We start from the raw sequence: 16,354 nt of genomic DNA, 5'->3' as shown, positions 1-16,354 counted from the left end.
ATCCCCTCAGGCAGGACTCCAATAAGGGCTGCACTTTAGGTAACTAGTAATTGGTCCAGTTTCTGCATCCAGATGCCACATCTGTTGGATCAGTTATAGACTTTGCAATGTATAATGAATGTGTGAACTGAAACCCAGGTGGCACTCCTACAAATTTCTTCCTAAGAAAACCTGCCCCTCCAAAGCTACCAAGGCAGTTGTTGCCCTGACAGAATAAGCTGATATTCTCTGAGATCAAACTTTCCCTTGAGCCTCCTGGATACAATTACCTTACAAACCTTTTCCCCCAGTACAGCTAAATTCACACATGCCACATAAGGCACTTTTTAGCCCTTTTCCTACTGTTAGAGTACATGTGTGAAAAAAGGCATTTATAAATGCACGTGTATTAGAATTCTGATGCGAAAAATAGAAAGGCAATTTTAAATGTGATTGTACTGGATTTCTTTGCTGGTGAAGCAAGAAGACTGAATTACAAATACATATCAATTTATCTGTGCTTTATAGTGCATGTGTAATTTTGATCCAAGTCCTGATTGAAATGATTACTTCTGCCTAAGATGGTGAGTTAACTGAAGGGTAGAACCTTAGTGATCATCTAACGTTCAGTTTATCCCAATATTTTTGGCTATGGAGAATGAGTGTAAGGCATAAGAAAGGGAGAACTATTTCTTGAAACCTAAGAGGAGTTGGACTTAAATATGATGGCTATTCTTAGCAGTTCCTGTTCTTTGTAAAAATGTGTATATACATTTTTTTTAGGTGGGAGGGGGAGAGCTCCAGGGCTTATCCAGTACCATGTACTTTAAAAATCTGCAATTTTGCAGATGAGGAAACAGAGAATACTTATCCTCTCACCACAGAATTTAATTTAGGGCTCAAATCTATTCCCATGGGGTGCTTGTACTGAGTACTTTCTGTAGCCATTCCTGAAGTATCCTACTGCCTCTTTGCTTGATGGGCTACACCGCAAAAAAGCCTGGCTTATATTGTTATATATCCTGTTGGCTGATTCTCTGTGTGATGGTAGAAATGTATTTCAACCCCCACCCTGAAGACAACTTGTGTGAAAGTGAGACAGAGCTACCACATCATAACAGGACACAATTATCACAGGAGCTTTGCCAGATCCATCAGGGTGGCTTGCCAGCTCTAATGAATCTGCAGTACCAAGGGACTGCACTTTCTGCAGGTGCCAACATGCTAATGGGCAAAGTCCATAACTGCCCATAGATGGGCCTTCTCCACTGTGGCCCCCACCTTGTGGAATGGCCTTCCTGAGGAGGTCAGAAAGGCTCCCATTCTCCTGGCTTTCCTCAAACTATGCAAAACCCTCTGCTTTTTTGGTATGGTGAAAAAGAAGTGGAATAAACCTCTAAAGTCCATTGTAAAGCAGGACAAGCTGCATTGCTCTGATGTTCACAAAACGTCGGATAGCTGTCAGAGGCATTTGGTGCTTGGCTGGATTGTTTAAACTTGAGGAATTGATGATCCTATCCCTGAGCTCCTTGAACAGCTCAAGGCTGTACCCTTTGGACAGTGTCACCAGCCTCCGAACATCTGTTGTGGACAATCAGCATCTGCTTTGAAGTTCTGAAGGTGGGGATGCTTGATTATCCAACAATTGCATCAAGCTTGCTTGTTGTAATCAGTGAACCAATCAACAGGCTGTTCATCTGTGTCTGAACGGTTTCGATGTATCTGTTTGCACAATTATCGACTTTTTGTGTGTGTGGCTGCTGCCTCTGCCACCTGTCTATTTCTGCCACTACCTCCAATTTTTAAAAGGCACATAGTGGAAATGGGGGGGGGGATGTAAGAAATGTAACTTACTATTTTGGTGTCTCTGTTTGCCTTTTGATGATGATGCTCAGTGTGTGTCCAAGAATCTAGGTGACTAACAGCCCTTTCCTGAAGGGTGGGGAGAAGCTCCTTTGGAGCTGGCGTGATCCCATGCCAGCGTAGTTGCCACCTTATCACAGGTGGCACCTATGCCGGCATGGGGGCAAAAACAGCCGGCATGGCGGGGGGGCATTCCCAGGGCATTCCTGGGGTGGAGCTGCCCTTAAGAAGCTTCCACAGCCCTTTTGCCCTGGAAACGCCCCCGTGAGTGGCAGTGGGGCTGCGCCACCTTTTGGTGGTGCAGCCTCGCTATTTTCAGTTGGGCACTTTCCCCATTTTTTCCTTTTTGTATTTTCAAAAATGCTTCTTTCCTTTCCTTTCATCCCTTAGAAGCTCCTTGATCAGTTGATCTTGAGCAGCATATACCTACTGTTGGAGGGATATAAGGACTGAAACAAATCTTGCCACTGACAATGTAGCCTTGGGGTCCCTATCACTTAGTAAAAAAGGCATTATGTCAGTCACAGAGGCACTGGATTTGTATATTAAAAGGGGGGAAATATAGTGCGATCGAAGTTCCTCGTAAAAGCGGCATTCCAAACGGGCATGGGCTAATGAGTCAATAGAGCCAGAAGAGCAAGGGCAGATCCTGTCTGAGTATGGTATATTCAGAATTCTGCCCTGCATTACCATAGAAGGGTTAGCATTCAATCTAGCCAAGCAAAAAGCTCTACAGAGACGAGGAGTTGTTAGATAATATGTATAGGCAGGCAGACCACGTGGAGGGGGTATTCCGAAGAACTGGGATGAACAGACACGACGAGCACGAAAAGTAGTGCTGTTATAATCGAGCTCTTTAATGCGCTTTTTAATTTTGGCAAAAGCTTCAGTTTTCCCAAGATCTGATAACATATCCTGCGAGAAGCCCAACAACGCCAGTTTCTCATCTAAGATTTTTTGCCATGAGGATTTAAAAGGGTCATGCTTCAGAGAAGCTAGGAACCCCTCAGTGCTAAAGCACAGTTTAAGGTGTAGTTTAAAGGCGGCCAACCACGCCCTAGCTTCAAGTGACATTTGGCCAAACTCGGAACGAAGAGTAACGCCAGCAACACATCAAGGGGCATTTAGGAGTTTTCGTAAGAACTGAAGTAGTGGATGATCTATAGATTCATTGATGACTGTAATCCAGATGGCAACACCAAAGAGGATAATTGGGGTAATTTTCAGGTTAAAAACCTGAATAGCCCCTGGAATATATTTGCCACCTTTGGTGTGAAAAAAATTGACAATAGCACCAACCCCAGGTTTAATTTTGTTGGACACTGCTTTTTGATGGGCATTCCAATTTAGGTTATGGGAAAACAGAATGCCAAGGTAAACAAACTCCTTGACTTGGTCAACCTCAAAGCCATCTAATACCCAGCGAAAAAGAGGCATTTTTCTCCTCTTAGTGAAGATCATAATCTTAGATTTATGATGGTTTATTTTAAGACCTTCCCTAGAGCAGTACTCAGAAAAAGTTTGCAAAGATCTTTTCAAACCAATTCTTGTGTGGGACAGGAGAACTGCATCGTCAGCATAGAGTAGAATCGGGGTGGGATGACTTGCAAGCTTTGGGGGGTGGCAAAACTCTGAGAAATTGGTTGCCATATCATTCAGGTAAATGCTTCTTTTTTCTCTGCAGTGGCCGGGAAGCCTCTGAGGAGGCAGCATGCGGCTCCACCGCTCCCAGCCATCACAGATCTACCCCCCTTCAGGATTGCGCTCTAATTGTATGATAGTTCTTATGATCACTTCACAGTAGTTGCTATTGACTTCACAATGCAAAGAGCAGGCAGTTTATCTCTGTATAGTTATTTAAAGGATTCATCCAACTGTGCATGTACAAAGTGGCAGTAAACTATGCTTGACTCTACCCAACAAGTATGTAATGATCCAGTCTTGGCCCCTGTTCTCTGGTGATTGAGAAGATTTAGTCCATGGACTTTGTAAGCGCAAAAGCAGCAACAAGCAGCAACATGGATTGGTTACATGAGCTGGCCATCTCACTGTAGCACATGGCTATTGTGCAGGTGCAAAGGTTCTTGGCATGGTGCTCAACATGAATTCAATTTAAAAAAATCGAGGCAATCCAATAAAGATCTCACCTGTTATGAAAGTGAGCAATTTTGATCAAGGTAAGTTCCCCTGAAGATCTTGTTTGTGTTGAAGTTCTCAGAATCTCTGGCTGAAGGTGCTCCCCTATCCAGCTTGTGCAGTAGCCTGATCCAGCTTCATGGCTGATGCTTTTAGCTCCCTGGAATGAGAGTTATCTGAACTGCAAAGATGGATGCAGACGATCTTTTCCCTGTAATTTGGCAGCATTCCACGTACGCTTGAAATCACTTCTTGTTCATAAGAATAAGAGTCCTGTTCGATCAGTCAAAAGCTTCATCTAGTCTAGAATCCTCTAGAAGGCTGACAAGTTTAGAATCCTCCAGAAAGCCTACAAGCAGAGCTAACCCTTGTTGTTGTCCCTAGCAACTGGCATACAGAAGTTCATTGTCTTTGCACATGAAGGTTTCATTTAGTTGTCATGACAAGTAGACAGTGAGGGATACATTCTTCATAAATTTGTAGAATCCCTTTAAAATATTTGCCAGTACCTGTAAGCTGAGATTATTTAACTGGAGTTTGAAACTGTGACCTTCTATATGTGAAATAGGTGTTCTATGAATATACGCCATGCCCCTAAAAGTATGGGCCCTGAAAATGGATTTAGGAAAACAAAGGGGCTTGCAGTTGCTTGACTTTCTACTCCATCATCTTTGTATCAGACAAGGCCTTTTTCTTTTCCTTTCCTTTCTCTTTTCTTTTTTTTTGTCTTCACCTGCTCTACATCCAATGACACTTGATTGTTTGTAATTAAAAGTTTCCCAAACAGAATTGAAATCCAGGTTTGATATTCAAAATATAGTCACACATTTTGGCATACCACTATACTGAAGCTTCTGTCACTCAGGTGAGCATCATTTATACAGAAATCTGCCATCAAGGATACCTCTATCTGTCCTTCAGAGTCCTGGAAATCAGGATTTACAGATACTAATTCCTCCAAAAGGTAAAGGTCCCCCGTGCAAGCACCGGGTCATTCCTGACCCATGGGGTGATGTCACATCCTGACGTTTTCTAGGCAAACTTTGTTTACTGGGTGGTTTGCCAGTGCCTTCCCCAGTCGTCTTCCCTTTACCCCCAGCAAGCTGGGTGCTTATTTTACCGACTTCGAAAGGATGGAAGGCTGAGTCAGCCTTGAGCCAGCTACCTGAAACCGACTTCCGTTGGGATCAAACTTAGGTTGTAAGCAGAGCTTGGACTGCTGTACTGCAGCCTACCACTCTGCGCCATGGGGCTCCTAATTCCTCCAAGCATAGCTAATATTGCCCATTCAAACAGAGTAAATTATGCAGGCCCTCACCGTGGTTGAGGAAACTTCAACATTCTGACTTAGACCCACTTCTATCCTTTGTCACATGATTATGATAGCTGTCGTCATCTGCTGGAAAGATGGGTGATGAATTTAATCTTGTAAAGAGGCTTCTATCTATGAAACTTAAAAACACTTGTATTGATGAGGAATGGTTTACTTTACTGCCTCTCATCTTCCAGGATTGATCAATTGGATGAAACCAGTTGGCTAAAGAAATTGGGTAGGGCACCACTGGGGCCTTGATTGTACCTGTTGGAAAACTGTACTGGTTTCTTTGGGAATTAAGGGAGTATACCCTTGCTTTGCAATGCCATCACTAGACTGGGGCTCTGGGGTCAGTTCTGGAGTGGATGGCTTTTATCAGGAACTTTGGAAAGTAGTCAATGGGGATCAGTTTCCACTGGACTAAATTCATTTGGGATTCCTCCATTCCCAGAAGCACTTTCTTCGCCCTCTGTTCCATGCCTTCCAGATAATTCTGGAGATGATAAGAAAAGAATGTCCTGGGCCGTTTTAGTCAGGTTGTCCTGATCCAGGATCATCTCTGGGCAGGAAAGTAAAACAACAACAGCGTCTACATTTCCTGAAGTCAACATTGTGCCTGGAGACCTTAGTTGGGCTGCTGTTGCTTTCCTTCCTGCATGCCCAGAGGGAAATGGCAACAAGTCTTGTAGATCCATTTGGTTCTTCTACTCACAGCCAAGTGCTGGGGCAGAGGACTGCAATTGGCCTTCCAGACGGGGCATTTGCTACTTCAATTGCCCCAGCCCTTGAGCAAAGGAATGCTTCATTTCCGTTGTGGCTCAGTTCTCTGGTAGCAGTCACACCTTCCCCTCCTTCTCAGCTTAGGAGGTGGAGAAAAAGAGCAATGTCAATGGCTCTTTATTTCTTCTCCAGTTCCCAGCAATGAGTGGATGGAATAGAAAGTGATTTCCCCATGAATGCCACTTACTGCCTCAGTTGCAGGGCAGAGACAGGTAGCCTCCTTGCATGCCACATCAATCTGGTTTCAAAATAAAGTATCGTTAACTTTTGTTTCCAATAATCAGAAATCTCAAGTGAGAAAAAGTGAAATGGAAGGGAAGAAAAAAGGAAACCCAGTAAAAATTAAATAGGGGAGGAGAACAGAAATGAAGACAGTATAATAAAATTGTGCAGGCCTATTTTCTGTCCAAACTTTCTGTCGATCCCAACATATGTTGGTTTCAGGTAGCGGGCTCAAGGTTGACTCAGCCTTCCATCCTTCCGAGGAAGGTAAAATGAGTACCCAGCTTGCTGGGGGTAAAGGGAAGGTGACTGGGGAAGGCAATGACAAACGACCTCATAAACAAAGTCTGCCTAGGAAACGTCGGGATGTGATGTCACCCCATGGGTCAGGAATGAGTGCTTGCACAGGGGACCTTTACCTTACTTTCTGTCCAAAAGACGGGACTCCTCTAGAAAAAAACAGGGACTTCTCTAGAAAAGCAGGGACTTCTCTGTCCCTGATGAAGTCAGAAGAGGACTCCATTTTCTTGACCAGAGGGAGGTACTATTCTGGAAGTAGAGAGTGTGCTGTGGATGTCTCAGGCAGAAACACAACTATCAACTGATTTCCGCTTTCCAAGCCAACAATTGATACAAATGACTGAGGTTGCACTTAATTTCCCTTCCCAACTATTAAGAACAGCAAAAAATACAATATAGGCTGGAGTTAGGAATGATCAAGCCTGAATTTCAGAAAGCTTAGGTATGCTTAGCTTAGTGCTAGGTTGTGGCTAAAATACTTCTCGGTTTCTTTCTAGGGAAAAAAAAGAACTTTCAGTATATAGGTTGTCCTTAGCAGTCCAGGGATATTAGTCCTGCTTCAACAAGCAAGAGTGCCTTCTGATGAATGATGTGTTCAACCCCTCTATGCCTTTGTGTTTCCTATGCATCCCACAAAGCTTGGCTCACCCAGCCGAGTTCTGTGATTGAAATTCATTGCCAAATTTATTGAGAAATTAATGAGAAAAGCTGCAAAGTATTGACTTTGAGAGGAAAACACAACTCATCTTGAATGAGGAGGAAAATGCAGCAATAATTTAGCCACTATTGATTTTGCCCTGTCCATGTATTGATCTTCATTTTACAATATTAATTTGCACCTGCAATCGGCTGCAAAGGGAACAGATTTCATTTCTTTGCTGCGTTAATGTGCAGAGCATTAGGTTCTCTTTAGAAGTGGTGGTTCTAGAAGTCACATCAGAAAAGACTGGGCTTTTTTATTATTTGCTCTTGTTACTGCAATAGACTAAAAATTAATTTTTTGTCGGACAAAATATTAAAGCGAAAACCCTTCTCAAACGTCCACCTTCTCTCAACCCCGTAGGCTGCTTTTCATCTGTGTGAGGAACAATCAGCAACCTGAAATTCCAACCTCATCATCATGCCCATATCAGTTCAAAGTTCATGAAATTTCTATGAGCATTGATCTCTACCCATTGATTTTTTTTTTTTGCAGCAGATCTTTGAAATTTTAATTTCCCAGGCATCTGAATTTCTTATAGATGAAATGCACTTGGTAGAGACAGTTGATGATAAAGTGGTGAACTTAGCATCATTTTAAAACTGGGGGGAGAAAAATCCCAGTCATTTGCAGACTTTGTATAATGTTTTTGAGGTGAGATGATGAAGGTGTTCTGATAGGGGTGAAGTATTCAGCAGGGAGTTAAATATCAATTTTGCCTTCTGTGACCACACATTTTTAATGCAACTTTGTATACAGTCATTTTTGAAAGAAAAGCTATCTGGAGAAACAGCAGGACTAAGAGACATTCTTCACTGCACAATCATTTGCTCACAGCAGTCTTTATCACCTGGTCAAGTTCACCTAGTTACTTATCAGTAGGACATTTAATAACCTCAAGGTGATATAATTGCTATTGGCATTTTCCCCCCTTGGATTCAGCTGGTTAATGTGTAAACTACTTGTCAGCAAATAGCACTTTGTCACTGAAATCACTAACACCCTCTAGAGGAATGTCTCTGTATTGAGCAATTTAATTTTACTTTATTTAATTTTTACACATTACAACCTGTGTTCATTCAGGCACATTGAAGGCTTGCAGTCTGTTAAGGCAGGGCATGGGTGTCCCTGTTAGTAAAATATAGTATATCTTATTTAACAATCCCCCATGGCTTAACTGAAGCTCTTTCTTGTTCCCTGGAAAAGGAACTGCAGATGTTCTTATTATGTAGTTATGCTGCTAATGTGAAAAACTGCCTCATTATGAGGATCTGTTTGTAGCTAGAAAATTACTGCATTATGACAAATGCACGATTGGGAAGTTACAGGAAGATGATCATTATTGAAATGAAACTGAAACTCATTTAAAAGCTGAAACCAGCAGCTGGAATTAAGCAAATGAATGTCTTCCTGTTTTTATTATTGTACTCAGGATTTTCAGTCAGAAAGATTTTCTTTCCTACCCTATCTGAACTCCTTCCTTATTGCCAACCTTCACTTATTCTGAACTTACTAGAAGATTGGATTGCCACAGATAAAAATACTTGCTTTTCTGCATGAGCTGCTGCCACCTTTTACATGTTTAATGATGCTATTTTTAAAACTGTGAATTTTGCATAATTACTTTAAAGAGACTTAAAGTGTGAATTAGACCAATAGGCTGGCTTTCATGTCTGACAGTCTCAGCTGCATTGAAGTAGCCAAGGTGTTGCTATCATAATAGATCTTAGTTTGATCTTTCTTCTTTTTACTCATGGCCATATTCTGCCTCTAGTTGTGTGTGTGTGTGTGGGGGCAACCCTGAGTCTTAGGTATGTAAGGGAAGGTGCTGAAACTGAAAAGGAGATGTGCAAGTATTAAAGTTAATAATGTCAGAATAACAGTCATTTATCTTGTTACTGAATCTCTTTTGGCCAAACAGGTCTGCAGCTTGTCACACAGGGCATCTGCAAAGCTTGATCCAGTTATTAGCAATAGCTGGGGGGGGGGGGGGCAGGGATGTCTGATTCAATGAACAGTTCACTTATTTGCTTTTGGGGGGAGCTTTTGTGTATACAAATAGAAGTTTTTCAATAACTTTTCGACCTTAACTGTAATCAGCTCCCGTTTTTTGGCCAAATCGTGCACACCTTATGAAGTAACAATAGAACCTGATAGACAATTGGAGAATATTTGCACATGGGTGGCATATGCCAGCACCTTAATTTAATTATACACAGTCCTTAATGGGGGTGGCATTCAAGTCCAATAAAATACTTATATACATATTTGGATATTAGATATTAATATAGACCTTGAGGCAGAAACAACTGCCAAGGAAGGTTAAACCATCAAAATGAAAACTGAAACTGTGGGTGTCACAAGAAAGAAAATTCCACTGAATCCTGCCCATCGGTACATTTCTAATTGTAGCAGGCAGATTTGAGATTTTCTGGTCACAGCTGCAAGCTGAGAGGCTGATACCATTTTCTGCTGCCACATTAGCTTCAGCAATCCCAACTTGAACTGACATCACAGACCGTTAAAATTTTATAAATTGATTAATCCCTCAGTACACTGGAATGACTTAAATATTTAGAATGTTTCTTCTGTTATGACTTTAATGCATGTAAAGTAACAAGATTAACTCCAGTGCACTCAAATGTATTTAAATATGTATCTTCCATGAGCTGTAGGCTATTTCTGCATGTAGGAATCATTGAGTATATTTGGTCATGTCATACCCTATTTGTATGACCCTCTCTGGATATTGGCCTGTATATGATAACCGGATATCTGGCCCTTTCAGAGGTTGTCTGATTGCTTGCCTCATTTGGCATGGAATGTGATTCCCTGCTATTCTAGCTTCTTATTCATTCAGTTTTTATTGCTGTGTAATTTTCTTATTCTAAAATAAAAGCTCTCCAACAAAAATTACTATGCATTAGGCCGCGGTAGCCTACTCAAATGGATATTAATACAGTTTATCTCTAAAAGGACGAATAATGTATTTGAAACAGATAAAAGGCCCTCCGCTAAATGAGGAATGTTAATATCTTATGGCATGGTTAATAAAGAGATATTTCACAAGGGAGACTTGTTTTATGACTTTTGATACAACAGGCTTGTAATCTGACATATTTTAAATGATATAATTTTGCACATACATTCATCTCTTTTACACCCACCAGTCTATTTTAGTAAAATTTGAATTCAGGACAAATTACTGGTGCTAATTACTTTTTGGATTTATTCCATTACACATCTAGAGATACATATACAGTAAGTCTTCAATGAAAATTGTGCATTGGTAACATCAAGAAGTATGTTTATTTTCTCTCTCTCATAAAATCAAGTGTTTACATTTTTTGTCGTCTTTGAAACAATGTTTAAATTTAGTCCATTGAGTCATGTGGAGAGAGAAGGCATAGTGCTAGGTAATTTCTTAGAATAAATTACCCAAGGGCCAAGTACATTAATTTGCAGCTATCGGGATGCTGACAGATGTAAAGGAATTAGAATAGGGAACCGCCAATATTAACATTACACAAATTTGCTTTATTCCTCTTCATATTTCTTCTTCATCCCTGACTTTAGCTTACCAAGGCTCCTTCTCTAATTATCCACGAGGTCAGTAAGCAAAATTGGGAAGAAGCTGGGAGATCAATACAAATTATCCCTGAGCAAACCAGTGCTGACAGTTTGAATTGCAGCATATGTTTACCCAAAATCAGGCAATTTATCTTAATATCAGCAAAGTAATGCAGTGCAGGTGAAAGGTCAGGCAATCTCTCCACCTCATAATTACCCAGTTCTAAAACAGGAAAGTGGTATTGATTGGCCTGGCTCAGTGCTCTGTGACTGGGACGTGCTAGTGCCTTGCCCCGGCTCTGCTGGACTCTCAGCTTGTAAACTCGACACACCAAGGATTTATTAGATGTGTGGGAAGGGTCTTATGTTTTCTCCTCCAGTTGTAGATTTTGCCAGTGAAGTCTCTCCTAGTTCTCATTTTGTCAAGCAGCAGGGTGATAGATTTTGTGTGTGTGTGTGTGTACCCACACTGCTCTCCATTCATTGAGGGCTGCAGGCCAGAACTGCTGGAAGTTCAAATAAGAGTGGGAAAGGAGTCAAGGTGGATTTAGCCTGTTATTAGTCAATCTGTTCTGCATATTGCCAGCTGCTCTTTGAGGCACAGAGGCAAATTGAATAACCCGCCACCCAATTATCAGAAACCTCAAAGTATTTTGAATACATGTCACTTCTTCCATAATTTAAAGAGAGAGGCAATCTTTTCTAATTCCTGCATGCAAATGTGTTTGTACAGTAGGTTTTTTTTTGTTTTGCAGTAGCCAGGGTTATGTGTGGATTTAATTCCACGGATATTGCGCTGCACCCTTTTATAAAATGAAAGAGAATCCAAAACATTATGTAGTCATAATGTAATAATTAGAACATTAAGCAGAATAATGTTCTTCTGTGCTGTGTTCTGCTCCTCAGGCCTAAAGAGTGCCTTTCAAGTGTGAACTTACTGAAAACTGGGCATGGTGTAGTTCTGTCCATTTGGTTCCAAGTGCTTTTAGTTCTGTGGCGGATAATATAAATTGAAATGAAACATTTGGTGGTGTCTTTCCTAGAATGGAAATGTATGGTTATTATAAGTCATAAAGCTTCTGAAAGCTTACATTAAAGCTTCTATCACCTGTCAGTTACATCTACATGAAATCAATAGGAGTTGGCCATCTATCTTTTTTGATCACCTTTCATCAGACCCAGATTCATTAAGTCAAACAGTCACGGTGATTAGCTGGAAAATAGAAGAAACCCTTGACATGTTACAAATGCACTGAGTGCCACCTTTTTTGTTCTCTAATCAGGAAAAGTAATACTTTATTTAATCCTTTTTTTTTTTTTGAGCAAGTCATTTTGCGAGGCTATACAAGAGACTCATCTCTCCCAACAACACTAGGCTTCTGTCTGACACACTAGTATAGGCCCAGGCAAAGACATGACAAATTGTCCCCAAAGTCAGTGCTGACAGCTTCTGATGATTAATGGTCTGATTATGAAGTGGTTTTACACATATAGAATTTACATCACAGAGAGTTAGAAATTTTGCCATGTCACAGACGCCAAGGCATTTTGAAGAGCTTTACTATTTGCAAAGAAAAAGGAGGGCGAAATCCCAGCAAAAGCCATGTCATGTAAAATCAATACATCGGATCAATGCTTTATTAACAAGAAAATGTCTTACTTCACATTCCTATGTGGACCTTTGTCTCCGGGATGCATGATGGAATGTCAAATCATATTGCAGCCTTCAACTTTCTGCTGTGTTATTGAGTGCATATTGTGGGAGCCTCCCTGCATTGATTATGAGATGTACTATTACATGTTTACGCAAATAACCAAAGCACTTAATAATAATATGAGCCAATTATTTTGAATAACATTTGCAAATGTTGGACTTTGATCATGGTCTAGTAAGTTGTAGGCTCTGTGTGTGTATGTGTGTGTGAGTGTGTTCACGTGCTCAGCAAACCTGCTGAGCTGCTCCGTGTTAATCATCAAATTACATGCTGACTAATGAGTGATGGCCTAAATTGTACGCTGAGTAATGAATAGATGGAAGCAGTTCTTATTAGTCTCAGAAAACCCATTGATTTATGTAGCGCCGTGCACCATGGAGTTACTCTGTTAAAAAACGATATCTACATCAAGAAGTAATATACTCTAATAAGTATTTTCATCTTAACTCTAGTCCTTGGGCCTCCGGGCTGAGTTTTTGTTTGAGTCAGGCAGAGCTATAATAAAGCCCTATGACTCCTTATAAAGCTTGTTAAACACAATGTGTGCAGTCTAACTGAGTCAGATTCATGATTCATGCACTGTACACAGCAGCATGTGCTGCTGATTTATGGCCAAGCACAGTTCATAGTCAAAATTACAATTTGAGGGATAAAAAGATTAATTACTATTTGTGGCCTGCAATTTTGTGAGGCTAGTGGATTGCAGCTGTAGAATGATAGTGCTCTACATCAGTTTGTAGTCAGCCATTCACAGATTATTAAAGCTTTGCAAGATTAAGTGCTCCTCCTGCCTGGTTTGTGCTCAGGCAATATGCTAGACAAAAAAGGACCACAGGGATAAATCTGAAGCTAGCAATAGCTGGACATATGTCATAATTGCCAGTTTCCCATAAATCCACAGCCAGTATAGAAAACAGTGCATGATGCAGACATCACATCATGACTGTAGTGATTGCTATATATAGCCTCAAGACCTGTGACTTTTGTTACCGTTCCAGCCTTTTTTTCCTTTCTTTTTTGGGAATATAATATATTGACTAACCCTTTCACATTTTACCCCACAGCCTAATTATAGGTAGAAGTAATAATTGTGTGTGTGTGTATGTAAAAACAAAATATATATATAAAAAATGGAGTCTGGGAAATAAATCACAAGAAATCTGTTTCTTGTGTATTTTTTTCTTATCATGTTTATGCAAAAGTGCTATACCTTTCTTTGCATACATTTGCTAACAACTAATATGTTGGACTGACAAATTGTTCTGTGTACATTTCAGCCCTTAATGAACCAACCATAGATTATGGATTCCAGAGGTTGCAGAAAGTCATTCCACGGCATCCAGGTGATCCTGAACGGTTACCGAAGGTTAGTACAGTATCCACAAGTTCATTCTATTTTCTTGTCTGCCACTTATCTCTAGTATCAGAAGTCGTGCGCTGCACATTCTGAACATTATCAAGGCAAAGGAAATACAAAGAAAGGAAAAGTACTAAAATATATATCAATCAACTATAGCAGATTTGTTTATGCACTACAGTTTCTAACAGTTCCAACAATTTCACTTTACATGCATTACCAGTATTCAGAAATTTTTAAAGATATACATAATAGTATCTGCTAGATAGTTTTATTAAAGGAAGAAGGGCATGGATTTTCTGATACAAATATTTTGGATTCTACAAGAGGAACATAAAACTTCCTGCGTAATGAAATAGTTCAATTAAACATTTTCCACTCCAGTAGCTTGTAGTGATTTCAATCTAAGCAGCCCCACTCTGATCTGTGATTATTTGACTCTTGTTTTCCTTTCATTTTCTAAAGCTCGATTCAGTTTAATCTTTTGTTTACAAAGCTTTTGTTATAAGTCCCTGACTTAGCAGGCTAACAAATGAAGTCCACATATTAATATCTAGAGGGACTTTTCATTTAAATTCAACAAAGACAAAAGCTGCCTGTGTTGTTTATGCACATGACATATCACAGAAATTTCATTTTGATGTAAAACATTAAAGATAAGTCATAGTTATTTTTTTTCTTTCTCTTTGATATAATTTTGTCTCCCCCCCCCTTTTATTGCAATCTCAGTTTTTTTCAAGGCAATCTTGAAAACAAATAAAACATGTATTCATAACATCATGACATTATTTTATATGCTCTTCTTATGTGTACAAGTCTTGACCACCTCTGAGTTTTATTAACACAATAAAACCTTTTAGACATTACCTTTTAATGCTCAGCAGGAACATAAGCAATATCATTTGGCTCGTCTTTTAATTTGTGAACAGGCTGAGCAACTTATATCTGATAGTCACCATTAGAAAAACTACAGACATTTTGCAAGATTTAAAAATATATGTATACCATAAGTATTCCAGCACACATTCTGATCCAGCTTAGGAACACTACACATGCAGAAGCAAGCTTCTGCATGCATGTCCCCAATGGATAGAGGACCATGAGTGCAAACTGGTCTTGCTTATATGGTTTAACCTCTCTGATCTGAACACTCAGGGTTGTGCACATAAAGACTTTTTCTAAAATGCTGAAACTCCACCAATCATCTGCTGGGGGCGGGGAGAGTGGAGGGATTGACTCTCTCCTTTCCCACTCTTCTTTCTTCATCAAGTAGTTGATTGGCAGGATGTTGCCTATTTAGAAGGCTCTGTCCCCAAAGCCTTGGCTTTGCCAGGCGTGCTCCTCTGGATTGGGGCAAGGATTCAGGAACCAAGACAATAGGTTTCACTTCAACAAGAACTACAGTAATCACTGTGATAACCCCTAATGATACTGGCTTCAGCATTAATGTGCATCAGTTATATCACTGCTCCCTGGTTTGTCATGTAGGGAGGGGGGAGGCTGTCTTTTTAATAGCAAATGTCCAATAGAACCTTTAATTAAACACTATTCTAATACAAACACCACAGTGTTTTATGTTTTGTAAAGTTGATTGCCACCCTCTCAACAAAGGTGATTGGGAAACAGTTTTCTGCATGCAAGTTGAACACATGAAGCTGCTTTATACTGAATCAGACCCTTGGTCCATCGAAGTCAGTATTGTCTACTCAGACCAGCAGCGGCTCTCCAGGGTCTCAGATAGAGTTCAGGTGCAACTTAAAGCCCCAGCTTGCATGAGACAGGGACTTTAATTATAACCTTAATACTGTGTGTGTACAATCACAGTTGCTATCCTTATGTATCCAAGCACAGGAATAGCTTCCACAGAGGGCGGTAACTCATCTCCTGCACTTGGTGGCTTACAGGTGGGATTCTTGTCCACCATACAAACTACTGAATACCGGCAGCATTGAGCACCTGTTGGAGGGGTGGTGTGGATGTTTTCCACCCACTCCGGCCCACAACAGGTGATCAGAGCACTATGAGAGCTCATAGTGATGCTTACCTGTTCAGAAAGGAGAGAGGGGAAGGTCCTTGCGCCCCCATTTGCTGATGCTGCTGTGTGAGATGACTTGTGGATCAATGCATATCTTTGCAATATAGAAAGTAATTTAGAATAAAGCAAACCCTGATCCTGTGAAAAGATTTCTGTACACAATTTTCATTTACATACATGAATAGCCCCATTGCAGGTGTTCATACCTGCGCAGGATTTAGGTTACTTGCCACACAAGGATTTGAGGGTTAGCAGAGAAAACATCAAGCAATCTATTCTACTCATATAGGTTCAGTAGATTATATTTACACTCTGGGTAAGGCTTATATCTAAGCATCTGTCAGTTTCGGGTCCTGTTATTATCAAATTTCTGTGCAGTCAG

At 40.4% G+C, this 16,354-nt stretch overlaps 1 protein-coding gene across 8 annotated transcripts in view; it reads left to right on the top strand.

The window, feature by feature from the left end:
* The window catches only part of EBF3 (EBF transcription factor 3), a 202,696-nt gene that overhangs the window by 163,895 nt on the left and 22,447 nt on the right, over positions 1 to 16,354 (top strand). For all 8 annotated transcript variants that reach the window (XM_056850642.1, XM_056850639.1, XM_056850641.1 and 5 more), the window contains exon 11: positions 13,858 to 13,946. In XM_056850642.1, coding sequence (XP_056706620.1) covers positions 13,858 to 13,946 — 89 coding nt within the window. The remainder of the gene's footprint in view (positions 1 to 13,857; positions 13,947 to 16,354) is intronic.

The sequence above is a fragment of the Euleptes europaea genome, chromosome 5, assembly GCF_029931775.1.
Source record: "Euleptes europaea isolate rEulEur1 chromosome 5, rEulEur1.hap1, whole genome shotgun sequence".
Lineage (NCBI taxonomy): Eukaryota > Metazoa > Chordata > Lepidosauria > Squamata > Sphaerodactylidae > Euleptes > Euleptes europaea.
Note: the sequence above shows the minus strand (reverse complement) of the source record. Positions and strands in the feature narration are given on the sequence as shown.